Source organism: Oryctolagus cuniculus, chromosome Y (genome assembly GCF_051225735.1).
Source record: "Oryctolagus cuniculus isolate XC-2025 breed Fujian yellow rabbit chromosome Y, ASM5122573v1, whole genome shotgun sequence".
Taxonomy (NCBI): domain Eukaryota; kingdom Metazoa; phylum Chordata; class Mammalia; order Lagomorpha; family Leporidae; genus Oryctolagus; species Oryctolagus cuniculus.
This window is the reverse complement of record NC_142889.1, coordinates 7543606-7567143: the sequence shown is the minus strand read 5'-3', so window position 1 is coordinate 7567143 and position 23538 is coordinate 7543606. Positions and strand designations below refer to the sequence as shown.

Genomic DNA, 23538 nt, shown 5'->3' with positions numbered 1-23538 from the left:
TGATGTGTGGGTGGATTTGGGTGGCCAAGATTTTATTGAGTATTTTTGCATCTATTTTCATGAGGGTGATAGATCTATAGTTGTCTTTCTCTGTTGCATCTTTTCCAGGCTTATGAATTAAAGTGATATTGGCTTCATATTTTTTTTTTAACTCTTTTTTTTTTTTATCTTTTATTTAATGAATATAAATTTCCAAAGTACGTCTCATGGGTTACAATGGCTTTCCCCCCCATACCGTCCCTCCCACCCACCACCCTCCCCTTTCCCACTCCCTCTCCCCTTCCATTCACATCAAGATTCATTTTCGATTATCTTAGTATACAGAAGATCAGCTTAGTATACCTTAAGTAAGGATTTCAACAGTTTGTTCCCACACAGAAACATAAAGTGAAAAATAATAGATGATTTTTTTTTAAATGATGATGAAATCAGATCAGACCTATTGTCATGTTTAATCCCAGTGAGAGTCAAGTTGGGAATTGATAGTTTCTTTTTTTTTTTTTTTTTTTTAACAGAAGATCAGTTTAGTGTACATTAAGTAAAGATTTCAACAGTTTGCACCCCCATAGAAACACAAAGTGAAATATACTGTTTGCGTACTCGTTATAGCATTAAGCCTCAGTGTACAGCACATTAAGGACAGAGATCCTACATGAGGAGTAAGTGCACAGTGACTCCTGTTGTTGACTTTACAAATTGACACTCCTGTTTATGGCATCAGTAATCTCCCTATGCTCCAGTCATGAGTTTCCAAGGCTATGGAAGCCCCTTGAGTTCTCCGACTCTTATCTTGTTTAGACAAGGTCATAGTCAAAGTGGAGGTTCTCTCCTCCCTTCAGAGAAAGGCACCTCCCTCTTTGAAGACCTGTTCTTTCCACTGGGATCTCACTCACAGAGATGTTTTTGCCAGAGTGTCTTGGCTTTCCATGATTGGCTTCATATTAAAAATTTGGGAGGATTCCCTCCCTTTCAATTATTTTGAATAATTTTAAAAGAACTTGGATTAGTTGTTCTTTAAATATCTGGTATAATTCAGCCGTGAATCTGTCTGGTCCTTGGCCCTTCTTTTTTGGTAGTGCATTTATTACTGATTGTATTTCTTTCTTGGTTATGGGTCTGTTTAGGTTTTCTATGTCTTCATGGTTCAGTTTGGGAAGGTTGTATGTGTCCAGGAATCCACAGATTTCTTCCAGGTTTCCCAATCTGTTGGCATACAGCTCTTTGTAGTGGTTTCTGATGATTCCTTTTATTTCTTGTTGTGTCTGTTGTTACATTTCCATTAACATCTTTAATTTTACAGATTCGAACCTTCTCTCTCTCTCTCTCTTTTTTTTTTTTTTTTGGTTTCAATTCTGTTTATTTCTTCTCTAATCTTTAGTATTTCTTTCCTTCTGCTGGGTTTGGGTTTGGTTTGCTGCTGTTTTTCTAAATCCTTGAGGTGCATAGAGAGGTCATTTATTTGGTACATTTCTAGTTTCTTGTTGTAAGTACCAATTGCTATTAACTTTCCTCTTAGCACTGCTTTTGCTGTATCCCACAAATTTTGATAAGCAGAATTGTCATTTTCTTTTGTTCCTAGAAATTTTTTTATTTCTCTTTTGATTTCTTCTAGAACCACTGTTCATTCAGAATCATGTTGTTCATTCTCCATGTGTTTGCATATGATGCAGAGATTCTTGAGTTGTTGATTTTGAGTTTCATTGCAGTGTAATTTGAGAAGATGCATGGTATCACTTCAATTTTTTGAATTTGCTGAGACTTGCAAAGGCCTAGCATATGGTCAATCCTAGAGTAAGTTCCATGTTTTTGTCTCATTTGTCCCTCATAGAGGGCAGTGGGAACAGTGGGGCAGTTTCAGCAGCTTCAGTGGCAGCAGGCTTGTAGGGTCTCTTTCCAGCACTGGTCCGGAGGCTCTCAGCAGCTAGAGTCCATGCCCTCCACATAGGTCCACCCTCTCCTTCTAATTACGGAAGAGTGACTCTGCCATTTTTTCCCTATCTCTTCCCTGATTCTACACTATCTCCACTTTTATTAATCTTTCTTCTTCCAGACTATCAGTAAGCTCCCTCCCTATTCTGCCATCTTCTTGATTTCTTTTTATTGCCTAATGGCTCTGAGTAAATCTTCCAGGACTATACTATATTAGAAATTGTGAGGGTGAACATCTTTGGTTCCAGATCTCAAGATAGAATGCTTCAACATTTCTATATTCAATAAGATACTGGCTGTGGGTTTTTTGTAAATTCCCTTATGTTCTGAAATATTCCTCTATACTCAATTTTCTTGAGGCTTTCATCATGAAATGATGTTGTATTAAATCAAATGTTTTCTCTGCATCTACTGAGACAACCATATGATTTTTGTTGTTCAGTTTGTTAATGTGATGTATCACATTTATTGATTTCTGAATTTTGAGCCAACACTGCAAACCAGGAATAAATCACATGTGGTACAGGTGAATGATAATATTGATGTATTATTGGATTTGATTAGCTAATAATTTTTATGATTTTTGTATCTATGTTTATCAGGGAAACTGTTCTATAGTTCTCTTGTATCTTTTCAAGGCTTAGGAATTAATGTAATGCTGACTACATAGAAGAAGTTTGTGAAGATTCCTTTCAATTGCTTTTGAATGGCTTAAGAATAATAAAAATAGTTCTTCTTTAAAAGTCTCCTAGAATTCAGCAGTAAAACAATCCAGTCTAGGAACTTTATAGCTCTTTGAGGTAATTCCTGGTGATATCAATTTTGTTTTTCTAAACACTGGTTCTTCAGTCATTGATCTTATGTATCATTTTTTTGTTTTATTTCTTCTCAAATTTCAAATTTTAATTGTTTTTCTCCTCCATCTTTTTTGAGGTTTGCTTTGTTATTGCTGTTCTAGGTTCTTGAGATGCATGGATAACTCATTTAGTTGGCACCTGTGAAATTTCTTGACATATGCACATCTGTAATAACATCCTTCTTAACACTGCTTGTGCTGTATTGAATAAGTATTGATATTATAGGTTGTCATCTTTATTTTTTCCAGAAATTTTTGGATTTCTCTTTGATTTCTTCTATGACCAACTGTTCATTTGGGGGCATATTGTTCAGTTTCCACATTTTGCATATGACCTAGAGATTTTTGAGTTGATTTCAGCTTCAATCTATCGTGGCCACAGAAGATGCATGATAAAATTTTCAGTTTTTTGAATGGGTTCTGTGACTTTATTTTCTTAATTTCCTAATTTAAGAGGCACACACCCCAAATATACACTTAGCTGAGTTTCTACCCCTGGTCACGTCCACAGCGCTTACATGCTTGGTACTAGACTGGACCAAAGTCTGGATACCATAACATGCTACCTCCCAGTCTCTGAATTGGTCAGACTCTGATGTGGGTCTGATGTGTCTACCTGCTAAACACCTGCTTCCCCATGTCTTTTCTACATATCAACACAACTCTCTAAAAATAGTCATATTTTCTGGCACAATAAGTTAATTCATGATATCACCTGCACTTTTCTACTACCAGACTTTGTTTAAAACAGCTGTAACATCACAAATTAATTTTGATTCCAAAGATTTTCTATAATCAATACCACACACACTTATTGGTACATCATGGTTGACATGTGCAAATAACCACTAAGTGAACCAAACCCTGGATCTGCATTAAAATATAGCACTGCTATGCAATGACACTTGTGGAGTTTTCCTGGTGGTGAGTAGACTCAAAAATGGTCAACTATCATCATAAAAGTCAGGACAACAGGATAATGTGTAAAACAGAAAATTTTTTAAAGCTTTATATATTTACTTGAAAGGCAGAGTTAAAGAGAGAGGGAAAAACAGATAGTAATATCTTCCATCTGCTGGTTCACTCCCTAAATGGCAGGAATGGCTAGGGCTAAGTTAGACCAAACTCAGGACTTAGTAGTTTCATTTGGGTCTCCCATATGGGCACAGAAGCCTAATGACTTGGGCCTGCTGCTTTCCCAGGTGCAATAGCAGGAAGCTGGATTGGAAACAAAGTAGTCAGCACATAAACTGGAAACCTTATGGGATTCCAGTGTTGCAAGGTTCAGCTTAACCTGCCATGCCACAATGGCAGCCCCAGAAAACACAGATTTCAAAGAAGGGTGATGCATTTTACAATCTGTAGTTAGGTCCTAACAAAATCTATCAAGTAATCAGGAAAAAAAAAAAGTCGTAATAACTCAAAGTGCAATCAATACAAAGACTGGGGAATAGAGATGGAATACAGTTAGGAAAAATGAATAATACTAATAAAATGATTATCAGAATTTGCGAAATATTATTGAATGGCAAGAATCCCAAATCATTTTGTTGCACTTACATCCTATGCTTGAAAAGATCCCAGTAATATATATTTTTTTTTGACAGGCAGAGTTAGACAGTGAGAAAGAGACAGAGAGAAAGGTCTTCCTTTCATTGGTTCACCCCTCAAATGGCCGGCACACAGCGCCGATCTGAAGCCAGGAGCCAGGTGCTTCCTTCTGGTCTCCCATGCGGGTGCAGGGCCCAAGAACCTGGGCCATCCTCCATTACCTTCCTGGGACAGAATCCGGCGCCCCAACTGGGACTAGAACCTGGAGTGCTGGTGCTGCAGGCGGAGGATTAGCCTAGTGATCCACGGCATGGGCCGATCCCAGTAATATTTTATCATTACAGATGTAATTTTTTTAGTATTAGTTCTACAAAATGGTAATTAAATATTTTACAGGGAAATTTTACTTTACATTTGAGGGTCAACTGAACAGCTTTAATCAGAAATGGAAATTAAGGAGGAAATGAATACTTAACAAGAAGCATACTCAATGATTCAGGAAAAAATATATTTTTGTGAAAAAACTTAAGTTCTAGCTTTGTGACAAGCACTATTCTGTCAAGCACTAACTTGTTTATGAAGTAGTTTTTTTTACGATGATTATTTTCTTTATTTAAAAAACATTTTTTTTTATTTGACAGACAGAATTAGACAGTGAGAAAGATCTTCCTTCCGTTGGTGCACTCCCCAAATAGCTGCTATTGCCAGTGCTGCGCGGATCTGAAGCCAGGAGCCAGGTGCTTCCTCCTGGTCTCCCATGTGGGTGCAGGGGCCCAAATACTTGGGCCATCCTTCACTGCCTTCCCGGGCCACAGTAGAGAGCTTGATTGGAAGAGGAGCAACTGGGACTAGAACCCGGCGCCCATATGGGATGCTGGTGCCGCAGGCAGAGGATTAACAAATGAGCCACGGCACCGGCCCTACAATGATTACTTTCATTATATGCATTTGGAAAATCTTACGCACAGAGGTACATCTTACAAACTATAAAGCTATTCTGTGTTGTAACTTTAAATACAAGTTTTTAATGATGAAGCCTGTAGTAACAACAGCTTCTATGAAAAGAAACAACATGTCAACATGATGAAACTAAAGAATACAGACACTCTTGTGATCACAAGAGATGCCAGTTAACTTAATGAAATGAAGCAGAGTATTCTTCTATGGCAAAAATCACACACAATCTTTGCTTTGAGTCTCAATTGCTGACAATGAATGAGTTAAAATAAGAAATGAAATAACACAGAAATGAGGAATTATCAGAGAACAGGAATTTAGCTTAAAACTAAAGTATTGTGATGCACATTACAATGACTAGGATTTGATTCCTGGCTCCAGTTCTTGACTGCAACTTAATGGGAGGCACCAATGATAGCTGAAGTAGTTTAGCTCTTAGAACTGACATGGAAGACCTAGAATGAATTCCAAGTTCTTGGTTTCAATCTCAGGCCAATCTCAGCTATTCTTGGTATTTGTCACAAGTACTCTCTGCTACTCAAATAAGTAACTATAAAACTAACTAGATTAAAATATCTAACTGGCCCCAATCTAGGCAAAGTTCTTTAATGGAAACATAAAAGTATTGTCTATCTTCAACGTATGCAATCTTTTTCTGTTATTATTCTCCACATAATACAACATAAAATATAATGCAGTCCCATTTACACATAGTTTACATTGCATTAGGTATTATAATTAATTGAGATCATTCAGAAGCACATGGAAGGATATGTGTATATATCCAGAACTTATTTGTTATATCCAAAGAGATCTCTTTATATAAAGAACTTAAATATCTGAGGATTTTGGTGTAATCGAGTCCTGAAATCACTCCCCATACATACCATTTATAAATATAATTCACTTTAATTTTCCCTCTGTTAAAACCAGGCAAGGGAAAACTAATTTGATTACTTAATTGTGAATTTTAGCTCAACATACATACCTCTAGCATATAATCTGATGCTGTTCATATACGCTGCAAGGTTTTCCGCTACCAAAGTAACTAAGGCATGATCACGCTGAAGCTGGTTGATTAAATCATGACGGTAGAGTATGTGGGGGCTTTGCTGAGTTTGACTGTAACAAGAAGAATTTAGTATAATTAGGCAATTGAAAATAGTTGTAATTAAGAGATAAGTGGACACCAAATAGTAGTTACTAACTTAAAGTTGAAAATACATTCATAATAAAATGTTGAAAATATTCCATTTAATAATAAAATATCAAGCAATGTAGAAAATAATCTGTCTCACAAAAGATTGTTTCAATGTTTGGGTTTTTATTGTCTAACTTTACAAAATCAAATTGTATGTTACAGAATCATGCTTTCTCAAATCCTTAGCTTGCAATCAATTCTGCCCAGATATTTTAAAAGAGATACCTAATTCCTTTATCGTCCCCATTTCACCATTTTCAAGGAAACGAATTCCTTATTATTATTAATCTATGGTGATGAGATCACCAGGCTTAGAAGGGTATCTATTTGTAAAGAGAAAATGGGCACACTTGTTACATAACATGGGAAGTATGCTGGACCAAATGAAATTTTCCATCTTTAGAGAAATAGTTAAAATTCAACCTGAAATATCTAAAAACACAAATGACATTTCAATTTCTTTTAAAAGAGGAATTCTGTCTAGAGTTGATAAAGACTTGATAATCACATAAATTTTCTTTCATGAAAATTTTTCTATAGGGTTACAGAATCTAAGATTATAGCTATAACTAGTTAGATAAACCCAAGGTTCATTGATTAACCTAGAATCTTAACTGCATTATGACTACTCAAACATAATAGAAGAAAAGGATAAATTACTCTAGTAATGACAACTAGCATAAGTAAACACACAAAAAATCCAGCCAAAATAACAGTATACAAAATCTTATAATTTTCATAATTTAAATTGTGGGAGTAGTCTAATTTTTGAAATGTTAGCTTAAAACAAAAACTTATCCCTTTTGAGGAGGTGGTATTTCCTAGTGTAAAATTTGATATTAAAAAAATGTCCTCTCTCATTGTCCACACTGCCTGTCCAAAAAAAAAAAAAAAAAAAAAAAAAAGCCGGCGCTGTGGCTCACTAGGCTAATCCTCCGCCTGCAGTGCCGGCACACCGGGTTCTAGTTCCAGTCGGGGCACCGGATTCTGTCCCGGTTGCCCCTCTTCCAGGCCAGCTCTCTGCTGTGGCCAGGGAGTGCAGTGGAGCATGGCCCAAGTGCTTGGGCCCTGCACCCCATGGGAGACCAGGAGAAGCACCTGGCTCCTGCCTTCGGATCAGCGCGGTGTGCCGGCCACAGTGGCCATTGGAGGGTGAACCAACGGAAAAGGAAGACCTTTCTCTCTGTCTCTCTCACTATCCACTCTGCCTGTCAAAAAATAAAAAAAAATGTCAAAATTGTGTGAGATAATTTAAAAAAACAATGAAGACTATATAAAATACTATCCTGTGCGATAACCACACACATTGGGTCCAAGAAACAAAGCAATAAAAATAAAAAATTAAATGAGAAGTGAGAGTAGAAACAACATGTGTCATCAACTTTTGGATAGCAAAGAGAATTCTGTACTAAAGACTCAGGGAAGTATCTTGGCTTTGATACCACCTGCTGTGTAATACTTAATGTAAACAATTTATCTGTGTCATCAAATATAAAGTAGTTGAATATAATTATTTCCATTCTCTAGGCTATTTTTTCACTCTAGTTTTCTTTAAAATTTGCCTTAATTGAATTTTATTTTTAATGTGATTTGTAAATAAAAATAACAAAATTCTCTGTGCTAGATCTTACCTGAGATTTTGTGGTGCTTCCCCAAACAAACTACAAATTTCTCTTATTTGTTTCAGTGCAGGAATTACCCACTTGTCATTTGTGCAAAGTTCTTCTATAAAGCGATCTATCCACTGGATCTTTTGTGTATCTCGATCCTTATACAAGAGAAAAAATTTAGGTTTAAGTGGAAAAGTACTCAACATTATTTTTCTTTCCAATTGTTTTGAGAATTTTAAAATATGAAAGATTTTAAACTCAGTGTAAACAAAAATATGGAGTTGTAGCACAGTTATCAAAGAAAAATACTTTGTCATTATTATGTTGAAACTACAACTTAAAACTCTAAAATGTAAAGCACTGTTATTAATGTTCTATGGATCCAAATCTGTATCCAAGACACAAATATCTACTTCTACAAAAGCAATATTTTTAAAACATCTGTCTGAATGTTGTTACTGCATATTTTATCGTAAGATTTATTCTATCATAACAAAACCATATCCCATTATTAATATTACTGATTCTGTCTTAGTTCTTTCTAACCAGAACGAGAAATATTGAAAAATTATAAATCATCAAGAAAATAACTAATTCTGCAAGTGAAAAACAGTCAACAAAATGCAACATAACTAAAGGGAAAAATGCAGAAAAGCACAGGTTTTCAAGAAAAGGAGAATTAAAATTATTTTAAGAATAAGTTTATTTCAACTACTCTCAGATGGTTTATTTGTTTCAATCTTCTGAACCACAAAGACAAGTAATTTCAAGTTCAGGTTTGGGTATATATTTTACTTAAAATGATTCTGCACCTGGCATATTTGGAAGAGAAATGACCAGTTCAGTATTTGTGTAATACAAACTTGTAGGGACATTTTTGCAAACTTATTTAGAAGAGTAAGTCTAAGACCTTAAGTGTAGACATCTTTTCAGACTAATAAGCTATTTTAATGGTTATACATACTACATTCATTACTATACAAGGTTTTATTATATATGTTTTTTCCTGTATTATTATGTTGTTTTCATACAATTCCCTGAAAAAAAACTCAAACATCCAATTACTATAGTGAATATTAACTATTTACCTTTTGGGGTGCTTAAAAATATTTGTAACCTATGAAACTTAAAAATTTGCAATGGCTCTGGAGCCAGCAGTGTTTCAATGAGTAAAGCTGGCATCTGCAGAGCCAGCATCCTATGTGGGAGCTGGTTTGAGTCTCATCTGCTCCTCTTCTGATCCAGCACTCTGCTAGGAAAGCAGCAGAAGATGGCCGAAGTCTTTGGGCTCCTGCACGCGCCTGAGGGACCCAGAGGAAACTCCTGGCTTCAGATCAGTTCAACTTCGGCTGTTGCAGTCATTTGGGGAGAGAGCCACTGGAAGGAAGACCTCTCTAACTCTGCTTCTGCCTTTATGTAACTCTGCCTTTCAAATAAATAAATCTTTTTTTTTTTTCTTATTTTTGACAGGCAGAGTGGACAGTGAGAGAGTGAGAGAGAGAGAGAGAGAGAGAGAGAGAGAAAGGTCTTTCTTTACCGTTGGTTCACCCTCCAATGGCCGCTGCGGCCGGCGCATCGCACTGATCTGAAGCCAGGAGCCAGGTGCTTATCCTGGTCTCCCATGCGGGTGCAGGGCCCAAGCACTTGGGCCAACTTCCACTGCACTCCCGGGCCACAGCAGAGAGCTGGCCTGGTGAGGGGCAACCGGGACAGAATCCGGCGCCCTGACCGGGACTAGAACCCGGTGTGCCGGCGCCGCAAGGTGGAGGATTAGCCTATTGAGCCACTGCGCCGGCCAAATAAATCTTGAAAAAAAAAACAAAACTGTAATAGGTCTTCTAAACACTGGGATAAGGCAATGAAAGTGGTAGACTCACTGGTTCACCTTGAAAAAGGTGAACTCTTTACTCAAAGTAGGGAAACTCAGTTCATATTTTATATAATAATGTGTGAAAGAATATGATAAAGATTAATGTAAGCAACTTTAGCATTTATAACATGTACATGGCTTTGATTCTCTATAATACTTCTCCATTTAATAAAATATCATTTCAACTTGAAATCCTAATAAGCATGTTAAATACTAAATAAACACTGAATGAGCAATTAAAATTAATTATAGGTAAATATCAAGTTCAAATGAACTAAATGAAGTTTATTCTTTTCATCACATGTGAAGATGCAAATGTATTAAAGATTATTGGAAGTGGAAAATGCTCCTTTCTCTTTACCTATTTGTAAGGACAGTAACTACGATAAAATTAATTTGTATATTCTTCAGAATTAATAAAAAAGTAAATATTTATAGGTTGCTAAGATCAGAGTCCACAGAGTTATGGATGTCTAATCTTCATTTTTTCAGTCTCCACGTTAATATTTTAATCTAATTATTTAATGACAATCAGTTCTGTAAATACTTTAGAACCACCACTAATTATATGGTTTTCACAAGCTGAAAGCATTATATTGTGTTTGCTTGACTAAATTAAACTTGAGTCCTAACCAAAAGTAGAATACTACTTTTACTCTTTATTTTTTATTTTAAAAGAAATTGTTAAACTTTATTTTATTTAATAGCCAATTACAGACAGAGAGGAAAAGACAGAGAGAGAGACAAAGAAAAATCTTCCATCCACTGGTCACTCCCCAGATGGCTGCAATGGTCAGGGCTGGGTCAGGATGAAGCCAGGAGCCCAGAGCTTCTTTCAGGTCTCCCACGTGGATATGGGGGCTCAAGCCCTTGCGCCATATTCCATATTTCCCAGATACATTTCCCAGAGAGCTAGACAGAAAGCACAGTGGCCAGGACACAAACTAGCATATGATATGCTGGAGCTGCAAGCAGTGATTTTTTACCTGCTATGCCACAATGACAGCCTCATGAATGCCTACACTCTACAAATGGAGAACATCCCAGCTCAGTCCTCCCTTTTGAAAGAGAGTAAGTCATGGTTTACAAAATCTTGGACTGTCCCATTATAACCATGGCAAACCATTACTGAAAAATATTCAAAAACTGGTTTAAGATCATAGTTAAAAGTTGGTATTTATGGGATGGTGCTGTCGCAGAGTGGGTTAAAGCTGCTGCCCTCAGTACCAGTATCCCATACGGGTGCCATTTTGAGTCCTGGCCACTCTGCTTTCAATCCAGCTCTCGTGCTATGGCCTGAGAAAGCAGTGGAAGATGGGCCAACCCCTTGGCCCCAGCAGCCATGTGGAAGAGCTGGGGGAGGCTTCTGGCTCCTGCCTTTGGATTGGTGCAGCTCTAGTCATTGTGGCCAACTGGGGAGTGAACCAGTGGATGGAAGACCTCTCTCTCTCTCTGCCTCTCCTTCTCTCTCTGTGTAACTCTGACTTTCAAATAAATAATCTTTAAAGAAAAGTTGATATTTAAAAATAAATAATTAAAATCAGTAAAAAAATAATTAATAAATAAATTTCATGAATTTAAATCCAAGGGAGCTAATATTTGTTCAGAGAAGCAACTATTAAATTGTTCATTTTATTAACTTCTTATAAATGAATAAAACTTAAGTATTAAAAGTCACAATTAGTTTTAGCTATTTATTATCTATTTAACTACTTTTTACAGTTTTACCTATTAAAAACCTTCTTCTCAGAAAGTAAAAATGCAAAGTGAATGATATATGAAAACTTGTCAAACAAATGGCTAAAAACTTGCTAAAAACAATGCCTATCTGACAAAAATAAATCAATTACTCAAAATTAGTTTAAAAATAAAAATGATGCCACAGATTTCAACTTTAGTCACTAAACTATACTAATTATGAAAAAGAAAAAAAAAGTCCAGAGAAACTGATCAAAGAAACACTCTCATACCTGAGAACAGCTATAATCTAGTATTTTTATGTGGGCACTGAGTGCTAGGTCCATTATGTCTACAGGTACATCATCACTGTGGGCCAGATTCCAAAGAAGGTTCAATACTTTATGTGCCATCACACCATCTTTATCATCTTCTGCAAGACGACGTATCAGCTCAAGTAGTTTTTCACGCTGTTTGTTATTTGCATTAGTCCAACTTGCCTAAAAAATTTTTAAATAATGTAATTTTACATTAGTTACATCTTTGTATAAAGTATTTTCAAGCCATCATACATACACATACATTCCTGCTACAACTAAGCCACAGGAAGCCTAGTAAACTCAGGAATTTACTTGTTGTTTAACAAAAATAAGACTAAGCTGACATGGTAGAAATGTAAATCCCTCTGTATTCAAAATTTTTTCTTTTCTTTTCTTTTCTTTTCTTTTCTTTTCTTTTCTTTTCTTTTCTTTTCTTTTCTTTTCTTTTCTTTTTTTGACAGGCAGAGTGGACAGTGAGAGAGAGACAGAGAGAAAGGTCTTTCTTTACCGTTGGTTCACCCTCCAATGGCCGCTGCAGCTGGTGTGCTGCGGCCGGCGCGCTGTGGCGATCTGAAGCCAGGAGCCAGGTACTTATCCTGGTCTCCCATGCAGGTGCAGGGCCCAAGCACTTGGGCCATCCTCCACTTCCCTCCTGGGCCACAGCACAGAGCTGGACTGGAAGAGGGGCAACCAGGACAGAATCTGGTGCCCCAACCATGACTAGAACCTCGTGTGCCGGCTCCACAGGCAGAGGATTAGCCTATTGTGCCTATTGTACAAATTTTCTTTATACAAAATGTTAATCAGTATTGCCCATCTGTGTGACAAACAAGGTGATAATGGTAAAACTGGAGTTCTGCCTCTACCAGGTCAAAGTCATGGGCACCCCTCTCTCCTTGTCTGAATAGTGTGAATGAATTTAAACAGAAATTTGGTAATATCTCTAAGGTCTCTGGGTTTCAATTAACAATTACTAGACATGGCAAGAATAAAAAAATATCAACATGAACTTAGGAAGATAATTTTTAGAAGCTCAAACCAAGTATTATCAAACAATTTAAAGCACTCTTGCAAATCTTTAAGTATTAAAAAATTCAACAAAATCTGAACCATGTTTAATAATCTCTCAGCAGACAAGAAAGAAACAGAAGAAAACACACACAAAACAGCAAGTTTAAGTCCACAAATTAAATTAAGTAGTTTAAATATAATAGCTATAGAAGCCAGCGCTGTGGCATAGCGGGTAAAGCCTCCACCTGCACTGCCGGCATCCCATATGGTTGCCATTCAAGTACTCGCTGCTCCACTTCCAATCCAGCTCTGTGGTGTGGCCTGGAAAAGCAGTGGAAGATGGCCAAGCCCTTGAGCCCCTGCACCCATATGGGAAGACGGGGAGGAAGCTCCTGGCTCCTGATAGGCATAGTTATAGCCACTGCGGCTAACTGGGGAGTAAACTAGCGGATGGAAGCCCTCTATCTCTCTCTCTGGTTATCCTTCTCCCTCTGTGTAATTCTTTCAAATAAATAAATAAATCTTTAAATTAAAAAAATACAATTTCTATAATGCAGAAATAGGGATTATTTATATTACTAAATATAAGAAACAAGTAGTAAGAATGAGAGGATATAATGGAAAAGGACAATCCATCAACAAAGAATAAGAATATGAAAAGTTATTCAGTAAAAACTTGAAGCATAGATAGAATTCAAGCAAGAAATAGACAAAAATCATAATTACTGTCACAAGTACTCTCGACACCTCTCAAAGATAACAAAACAAATGAAGAAACAAGCAAACAAACAAACAAAAAAAACCCAGATGGGATACAGAACTCAAGTAGATCATCAACCAATAGGATTTCACTGAAATTCAAGGATATTCCATTTAACTGGAGCAGTACTGAGAGAAAATTTGTCAAGAAACACATCATGAACAAAAGGACAAATATCAAACTTAAAAGACTAGAAATCTTAATGAGTAGATTCCAAGTACCCTGTAAATAAACTATAAATCACAAGTATTCAGAATACAGGAAAATTTCCTAGAACTACTTTCCTAAATACAAGTTATATATTGTTGAAGAAGGATCTTAATAGAAAATAAAATTATAACTGGAACCAGTATTATGATGTGGCAGGTTAAGCAGCCACATGTGAGACACCAGCATCCTATAAAAGGAACCAGTACAAATCCTGGTTGCTCCACATTTGATCAAGTTCCCTGTTGATGAGCCTGAGAAACCCACATGCTTGGGCCCCTACAACACATGTGGGAAATCTAGATGAAGTTCCTGGCTTCAGATTGATCCACTCACTTTTGGCCACTGCCGTCATCCGGGAGTGAACCAGTGGATAGAAGAACTCTGCCTCTTTCTAACTCTGCTTTTCCGATAAATAATAAATAAATAAATCCTAAAAAAATAAAAAAAGAACCAAAAAATAAAACAAAACAAAAAAACAAAAAACACCTAACAACAATAACAACAACAACAAAAAACCCTCAATGTAATTGATTTTGGACCCATGCTGTGGTGTGGTTGTTATCACATGGGCACTGGTTTGAGTCCCAGCTGCTTCAGCTCCATGCAACTCCTTTCTAATTAATGTACCTGAGAAAGCAGCAGAGAAAGTCAAAGTCCATGAGCCCCTGCACCCAAATGGGAGATCCAGAGGAAGCTCCTGGTTTTGGAAGAGTCCATTTGGCACTAACTCTCACTAACTCTGCTTTCAGATAAATAAATAAATAAATAAATAAATAAATAAATAAATAAATGTTTTTTAAATTTTTTTTATAAGATGTATTTATTTCGTTGACAGAGAGAGGGAGAGGTCTTCCATCTTCTGGTTCCCTCCACAAATGGCTGAAATTGCCAGGGCGGGAACAGATTGAAGCTAGGAGCCAGTAATTTCCTCCAGGTCTACCACTTGAGTGTAGGAGTCCTAGGACTTGGGCTATCTTCCACAACTTTTCCAGGCTCTTAATAGGGAGCTGGATGGGAAGTGGAGCATAACTGAGACTTGAACAGGAGCTCATATGGGACACCAATGCTAAAGGCGGAGATTTAATCTACTATGCCACAAAGCCGGCCCCTAAATCAATCTTTACAAAAAAAAAATGCTCCCCCTAAAAAGTATAACTGATTTTATTTAAGTCATAATAAATCTAAATTTACATAAAACATACATGATATGAAAACAGTGGTGATACAGAAATACATAGTACATTAAATGCTTAAGAAAAAAGATGCTAGGGCCGGCACCCGGGGTTCTAGTCCTGATCGGGGCACTGGATTCTGTCCCGGTTGCCCCTCTTCCAGTCCAGCTCTCTGCTGTGGCCCGGGAGTGCAGTGGAGGATGGCCCAAGTCCTTGGGCCCTGCACCCACATGGGAGACCAGGAGAAAGCACCTGGCTCCTGGCTTCAGATCTGTGCAGCAAGCCGGCCGGAACGTGCTGGCTGCAGCAGCCACTTGGGGGATGAACCAACGGAAAAGGAAGACCTTTCTCTCTGTCTGTCTCTCTCTCTGTCTAACTCTGCCTGTCAAAAAAAAAAAAAGAGAGAGAGAGAGAGAGATGTTCAAGTACTTGCAACTTCTATATACAACTGAGAAAAAGCAAAGTAAGCCCAAAACAAGCAGAGGAAATATTAAAGAACAAAACAAAAATCAACAAAACTTAAAATACAAAAAATAATGTGAATAAAATGAAAAAACAAAATGAAGAATTAGTTTTCTGAAAGGACATAATCAAACTTTCAGGAAAAAAGAAAAATCATGAATTATCAAAATTAGAAATCAAACAATTATCATTATAGGTAACAGACATAAACACAGAACACTAAATATTAGAAGCAAACATCATCTCATATTTTATGACCTGAACCACTTCCTGTGAAAATACAATTCCTGTAAGTCATCTCATACAAACTAGGCAACTTGAGTAGAGGTGTCACTTTTTAGGAAACTGAATTCATACCTTTAAAATTCCAAAAATAAAAATCTTAAAATTCACATGGTTCAGTGGAAAATGTACAAACACAAACTATTAATACCAATAATATATATTTCTTCCAGAAAACAGAAGAGAAAGGAATACCTCTTATTTTATTTCATAAGGAAGTAATGCTCTATCAGGAAAACACAATTAAAGAGGAAAATTTCAGATTATATCCTTCTTAAATATTGATAAAAATGTTCACATACAAAACACTAATAAAACGGAATTCCACAGTATATAAAAATAAACAATATGATCAAGCTTAGTTTCTTTTATATGCAAGACTTTCAATAATGAAAATACAATCAGTATAGTAAATACGTCACAGAATGAAGATCTTATTTGCAGAACCACATAAAATGAATATACAAAAAGCACTTGACAGATCATAAACTACCAACACTACAGTGCTGAGTAGTTAGCCATTGATATTTGGTATTTTAGGTATACAAACACATTTTTAATTTATTACATATAATTTTTAACATTTATTTATGTATTTGAAAGGTAGAGTTAGTTACACAGATGAAGAGAGAGCAATAGCGAGAGGGCAGGGAAGAGAGAGACAGTGAAAGAGAGAGAGACAGATAGAAATAGAGGTCTTCCATCACTTGGTTCAGTCCCCAAAAGGCTACCATGTCTGAAGCAGGGCCAATCTAAAGCCAGGAGCCAGGAGCTTCTTCTAAGTCTCTCAGGTACGTGAAGGGATCCAAATACTCGGGTATTTGGCTTTCCTAGGCCATAGCAGAGAGCTGGATTCAAAGTGGGGCAGCTGGGACATAAACAGGTATCCATATGGGATGCCAGCACTGCAGGCAGAGGCTTAACCTACTACATCACAGCACCAGCCAGCCCCTTTATTATATATATATATTTTTTTTCTGGACAAGCAGAGTGGACAGTGAGAGGGAGAGACAGAGAGAAAGGTCTTCCTTTTCCGTTGGTTCACCCCTCAGTGGCTGCTGTGGCCAGCGCACTTCGCTGATCCAAAGCCAGGAGCCAGGTGCTTATCCTGGTCTCCCATGCAGGTGCAGGGCCCAAGCACTTGGGCCATCCTCCACTGCACTCCCTGGCCACAGCAGAGAGCTGGCCTGGAAGAGGGGCAATCGGGACAGAATCCGGCGCCCCGACCGGGACTAGAACCCGGTGTGCTGGCGCCGCAAGGCGGAGGATTAGCCTGTTGAGCCGCGGCGCCGGCCTGTTTGCGTAATCTTAATGTAATAATGACTGAAAACAATCAAGACTGAGTAGTTCTGGCACAGGGATAGACAGACACAGATAGCCTGTAAAAACCCACATACTTTCCCAAATGATTTCTGGCTCAAAGACAATCTTTAACAAATAGTACCTGGAACTGATGATGATTTGCTTACTATTATTTCTGAAATACTGATTTCTTATGGGTTCTTGCCAATAATTCAGAGAATAATTTGAATACCGGCTCAAATAAACCAGGAAGCATGGTAAGATTTTAATGTTCTTTTGTTCAGTCAGAGAAATGCATAGGAGAGTGAGGGCTTTAAGGGAGCAAGGAAAGTCTGGAAGTAAGTTGAGGCCAGACCAAGCAGAAAACAAGCTGAGAGCCATGTGCAGCAGGCCTTTCGTTAACAGCACCTATTATGAGCAGCTTATCACAGGAAGAGAGTACAGGTCCAAATAATTGCGAAAAAGGGCAAAGAGAAAAAAAGAGGAAAAAGGGCTGGGTCCACTGTATTTCAAGCCTTTTATCCACTTCAAAGGGGAGCAGTTATGTAGCCTGAATGGCAGGTGGGCATTCAGGTGGGGTCAGGTAGAATCTATTAACATGAGGCAGAAATCTGCTCTGTCAGTTATTACCTTGAAGCAATCAAAAAGATGATCAAGTTGTTCAGGAGAAAAATCCCAAGCCAACTTTGCTAGTAAATCATGCACATTCTTCACAATGGCTTCATGTTTCCCCGCCTGTTAATAAATGAAAAAGAAAACAAAATCAGCATACTTCCATTTTAGTAATAGGAACTAAGTAATTAATGTCAAGTTCTGTTACTTAACACTTCTACCATTAATATTTTATTTATTTGATGGGGCTGGTGTTGTGGTACAGTGGGTTAATCCACTGCCTGCAGTGCCAGCATCCCATCTGGCACCAGTTTGAAACCCAGCTGCTCCATTTTCGATCTAGCTCTCTGTTATGGCTTGGGAAAGCAGTAGAAGGAGCAAGTCCTTGGGCCCGTGCACCCTCATGGAACACTTGGAGGAAGCTCCTCGATCCTGGATCCACTCAGCAGCTCTGCCCACTGTGGCCAACTGGAGATTGAACCAGCAGATGGATAACCTCTCTCTCTGATTCTCCTTCTTTCTCTGTGTAACTCTGATTTTCAAATAATTAATAAATCTTTAAAAAAAGTTATTTATTTGAAAGGTTGAGAGTGAAAAGACACCAAGAATTAGAAAGGTATCAGGATCTTCTATCTGCTGGGTCACTCCCCAAATGCCTAAAATAGTGAGGGCTGGCCCAGGCCCAAGGCAGGAATCTGGAACTCATTCTTGGTCTACCATGTGAGTTTCGGAGGATTAAGTAGTTGAACCATCATCTACTGACTCCTACTGTTATTTCTCATAATAAATATTAGCAGAATGCTGGATTACAAGCAGATTTGAGACTTGAATCCAGACACTTTGATATAGCATGTAAGTGATGTCTGAACCACTGCATACAAACGCCCAGACCCCTGATACTAACTTTAATATAGTAAATGTCTTATAGCTGTCATATAAAACTTGACAACTCCACTCTTTGGTAAGAATGGTTAACAATTTTGAAGTATTGATATGAAAATCATTTACAAAATATTAACTAACAAAATTAAAGCTAGAAATAAGTCAAATTACTGGATTGTTGCAAAATTTAATGCATGTCAATAAAGATAACATTAAACATTTTGTTTCTTGAAACAGGAAGACCGAAACACAGGTTAAGAATACTTTTGTTAACAATACTTCCCAAGGGATGCCAGAGTAGAAATCTACATTTGGATAACGTAAGAGATATTCATTTTTTTAAACTTTTATTTAATGAATATTCAATTGGCTTCCCCGCCCCCAATGACTTCCCTCCCACCCGCAACCCTCCCCTTTCCCGCTCTCTCTCCCCTTCCATTCATATCAAGATTCATTTTCAATTTTCTATATATACAGAAGATCAGTTTAGTATACATTAAGTAAAGATTTCAACAGTTTGCATCCACATAGGAACACAACGTGAAATATACTGTTTGCGTACTCGTTATAGCATTAAATCTCACGTACAGCACATTAAGGACAGAGATCCTATGTCAGGAGTAAGTGCACAGTGACTCCTGTTGTTGACTTTACAAATTGACACTCCTGTTTATGGCATCAGTAATCTCCCTATGCTCCCGTCATGAGTTTCCAAGGCTATGGAAGCCTTTTGAGTTCACCAACTCTTATCTTATTTAGACAAGGTCATAGTCAAAGTGGAAGTTCTCTCCTCCCTTCAGAGAAAGGTACCGTAAGAGATATTCATTAAGACTTCTGAAATCAGTTATTTATTCTAACAAAAATTTACAAGCTTGGGGTTGGTGCTGTGGCACAATAGGTCAAATCACTGCCTGCAGGACACTGGTTCCTGTCCTGGGGGCTCAATTTCTGATCCAGCTCCCTGCTAATGGCGGGAAAGCAGCAGAAGCTGCCCCAACCACTTGGGCCCCTGCAACCATGTAGGAGGCCCAGAAGTAGCTCCAGCTCCTGGCTTCAGCTTGACCCAGTCATGAGTGGATGATGTGGTCATTTGCAGAGTAAACCCCCAAGATGGAAGACCTCTTTCTCTTCCTTCTTTGTAACTCTGCCTTCCAAATAAAAAAGAAAAAAAAGGTGCAATCTTCCAATTTAGCATTGTAATGCAGTGGGTTAAGGTGCCACTTGTGACGCCATCCTCCCTTACCAAAATGTTGATTCAAGTTCTGGCTACTCCATTTCACATCCTACGCCCTGCTAATATGCCTGGGAAGGCACAAGAGGATGGATCAAACACACTGTCCCTGCTAATATATAGGAGACCAGGATGGAGTTTCTGGCTCCTAGGTTTGGCATGGCCCAGTCCAGTGGTGGTAGCTATTTGGGGAAATGAACCAATAGATGGAACATTTCTCTTTCTGTGTCTCTCCTTTCTCTATCACTATGCCTTTTAAATAAAATAAATTTCTTCTTTAAAAAAATTACAATCTTCTATAAAGTTTTTAAAACTTTTTAAAATAATCTATACACTTTAGTATATATAAAGATGGGAACATTTAACTTCTATTTTAAAATATTCTTGACAGAAGATAGTATCTGGAATAGCACATTAGACACCAGTATGATGCTCATGTCTGTTTACTGGAGTGCCTGAGTTCAAGCCCTAGCTCTGGCTCCAGTTCTTGGGTCCTTGGCATCCATGTGGGACACCTGGATGGCGTTCCTGACTGGTCCTGGTCCAGTCTTGGCTGTTTCAGACATCTGGGGAGTGACCAGTAGTTGGGAGTTCTGTCTCACTCTCTCTGTATATACCATTTTCTCCCTCAGTTTCTTTGTGCCTCTTGTGTAAATAAGAAAATAATTTTAAAAATATTCGTGAAGGGATGTTTATACATGTGCTTTACTAAAAGACAAGCAATATAAACTTGCATTCTAGAACATAAAGATACCACAGGATCTTTAATGTATCAGAACCACAGCAAGACAAAGAGCTCTCATCCAGTGTTTCACTTCATAAATAATTAGAACTGATGCCAGAGAGTCAATTTCCTCTGTGGGTGGAAGTAATTCAATCACCTGAGCCATCCTTGCTGCCAAGAGTTAATTACTGAAGAAGAGAATCAAAATCAGGTACACTGGGTATTATGGGAGAAAGGAGGGAGAGGGTGGGGCCTTAACTGGTAAGTTAAAGTTTTGGTGTCTTTGCTACAAAAAGAAAATAGCTGTCATCTTACACACATCTTACCTGTGCTGCCCAGATATTATTAAGATCCTGTAACGTAAGAACTTTTTCTTTAATCACAAAACGAAGAATCTTCTCTAGCTTTTCTACATACTGTGGTTGATGAAGACTATCTCGCAAGACTACAGACAAGATACTGTTTTGCTGTATCCATTCCTAAATGTAATGCAAAAAATCGTTCAAGCAGAAACTGAAAAGATCTTTAAAAAAACATAAATCAGATTTCTAAGTAACATGAGAATCAAGAACTCAAATATTATGTATGTCCACAATACTAACACACTAAAATAGTTCGTGTTGTTTCCATATAAAATTATTAAACACTATAATAAATAACTGTAGAATTCAACTCTGCATAGAACATGTTTCCAGAGATGTGTAAATTTCAGATTATACCCCCTAATATAAAAAACTTTCACCTTTAAGGTGCAGTTAGTAAACTTTAAAATATGTAACATATGGAATTTGTTCTACAAACATTTATTCTACACTACATTCAGAAAACATGCTTTATATAGCAATACAAGTCTCAATCTAGTTGTTCAGAATAACCAGTTTTGTGTTTGTCACAGGTCTTACATATAAAAATTCTTCTATAAACTACAATAAAATAAACATGAAAGTCACACAGCAATGACAAACTTTCACAATTTTTTAAGATTCTCACTTTCTCCATCTATTGAAGACTGCTAATAACAAAAAAATTACTGAAAAACACCGCATATTTTGTGTTTGATATTTTATAAGACAGACAATCACTTTCTCCATCTATTGAAGACTGCTAATAACAAAAAAATTACTGAAAAACACCGCATATTTTGTGTTTGATATTTTATAAGACAGACAAATTGCATACATAAAACCTGATCCCAAATTCTGAGCCAGAACCTGAAGTAAGTTAGATACTGTTTTCTAAATCCCACAAAAATGTCCTCAGGATACTTTTTAAGTCACATTTGAAATATCTGCATTATTGAATTAAAGATTCCTTTAATGTGGAGAATATTAACCACAAGTATATCTATAGTAATGAAATTAAATATTACATTAAAAATAGCTTTTTTTTTTTTTTTGACAGGCAGAGTGGACAGTGAGAGAGAGAGACAGAGAGAAAGATCTTCCTTTTGCCGTTGGTTCACCCTCCAATGCCCGCTGCGGCCGGTGCACCCCGCTGATCCAAAGCCAGGAGCCAGGTGCTTCTCCTGGTCTCCCACGTGGGTGCAGGGCCCAAGCACTTGGGCCATGCTCCACTGCACTCCCTGGCCACAGCAGAGAGCTGGCCTGGAAGAGGGGCAATCGGGACAGAATCCGGCGCCCCGACCGGGACTAGAACCCGGTGTGCCAGTGCCGCAAGGCAGAGGATTAGCCTGTTGAGCCACGGTGCCAGCCTAAAAATAGCTTTCAATAGTTAGGTAGCCTATTTTCTTTTTCATTTCGAAACTAAAGACAACGATGCCTATAAGTACTTTCATATCAAAGTGAGAAAGATGTAACACTGATGTAAAAATAAATTAATGGAATAAATGTTAAATGAGTTTTTATTCTATTAATTATTATTACCTTGATTCAACAGAGTATATTTACCCAGTCATTTTAAAGATAATCTATTTCAATTTAACCAAACCTCCAGATTATAACTGTATCGCAAATACCTTCAATCAGTAATAAATTTACAAAAATACAGTAAGTTACCCATAACTTCCAAATTAATGTTTATTACCAGAATAATAAAGTTTTAACATTAGTAATTGTTCTAACAGTAACTATTGCCAAAATCTAGCTTTCCAAAAAAAAAAATTCTTATACACAAAAGGAAGAATTAAAGTCACTTACAGCCATTCGTTCAGCTGTCAGCCATTCCTCTTCCTCAGGATTACCATGATGAGCATAGTATGACACACTAGATATTACCTTATTGATTTCATTCAGTGCATTCATTTTTCCATTAAAAGAAGAGATCTGAAGCAATCTAAAAGTAAAATTTGGAATTAATATCATGTAATAATTTCATATATAGTAACAGAGTAAGAAATATCTTACCTAAGTATCATTTTCAACCTAAAAATTTCTAGATTTTTTCTAGTTTCTTCTTGTTCTGGAATTCTTGAAGCTAAATTCTTCAGAGACTTAATAATCATTGAAAGAGCATCATTTTTAACTTCATTCTTTGCTTCTTTTTTCAGTTCCTCATCAGTTAAATTTTCTAGTAATTGTGGGATTACATCAATAACTGGAATAAAGTATTTTTTCACTGTATGTTGACTGAGAAATTCATAGCATTGTCCAAATGGTCTGAAATAAGGAGACATAAAAGTTCTGTAATATTCAGTCCTTAAAAATGAGAACTAGGGGCCAGCGCTGTGGCGTAGTGGGTAAAGCTGCTGCTACAGTGGTAGCATCCCATATGTGCACTGGTTCAAGTCCCAGCAGTTCCACTTCCAATCCCGCTCTCTGCTATGGCCTGGGAAGACAGTAGAAGATGACCTAAGCCTTGGGTCCCTGTACCCATGTAGGAGACCCGGAGGAGGCTCTTGGCTCCTGGCTTCAGACTGGCCCAGCTCCAGCTGTTGCAGCCATTTGGGGAGTGAATCAGAGG

The 23538-nt window shown here is 37.4% G+C and overlaps 1 protein-coding gene across 6 annotated transcripts in view; it reads right to left on the bottom strand.

Annotated features, from left to right (window-relative positions):
- The window catches only part of LOC149119192 (ubiquitin carboxyl-terminal hydrolase 9X-like), a 158621-nt gene that overhangs the window by 88139 nt on the left and 46944 nt on the right, over window positions 1-23538 (bottom strand). For 5 of the 6 annotated variants that reach the window (XR_016228584.1, XR_016228585.1, XM_089324988.1 and 2 more), the window contains 7 exons: window positions 22983-23234; window positions 22776-22911; window positions 20946-21098; window positions 17801-17905; window positions 11945-12151; window positions 8126-8262; window positions 6282-6415 (listed from right to left, as the gene is read on the bottom strand). Coding sequence is in view for 4 of the 6 variants with exons in the window: in XM_089324988.1 (XP_089181114.1) it covers window positions 6282-6415; window positions 8126-8262; window positions 11945-12151; window positions 17801-17905; window positions 20946-21098; window positions 22776-22911; window positions 22983-23234 (1124 nt within the window). In the remaining 2 variants the exon portion in view is untranslated. The remainder of the gene's footprint in view (window positions 1-6281; window positions 6416-8125; window positions 8263-11944; window positions 12152-17800; window positions 17906-20945; window positions 21099-22775; window positions 22912-22982; window positions 23235-23538) is intronic. The other variant, XM_089324989.1, reaches the window with a different exon arrangement.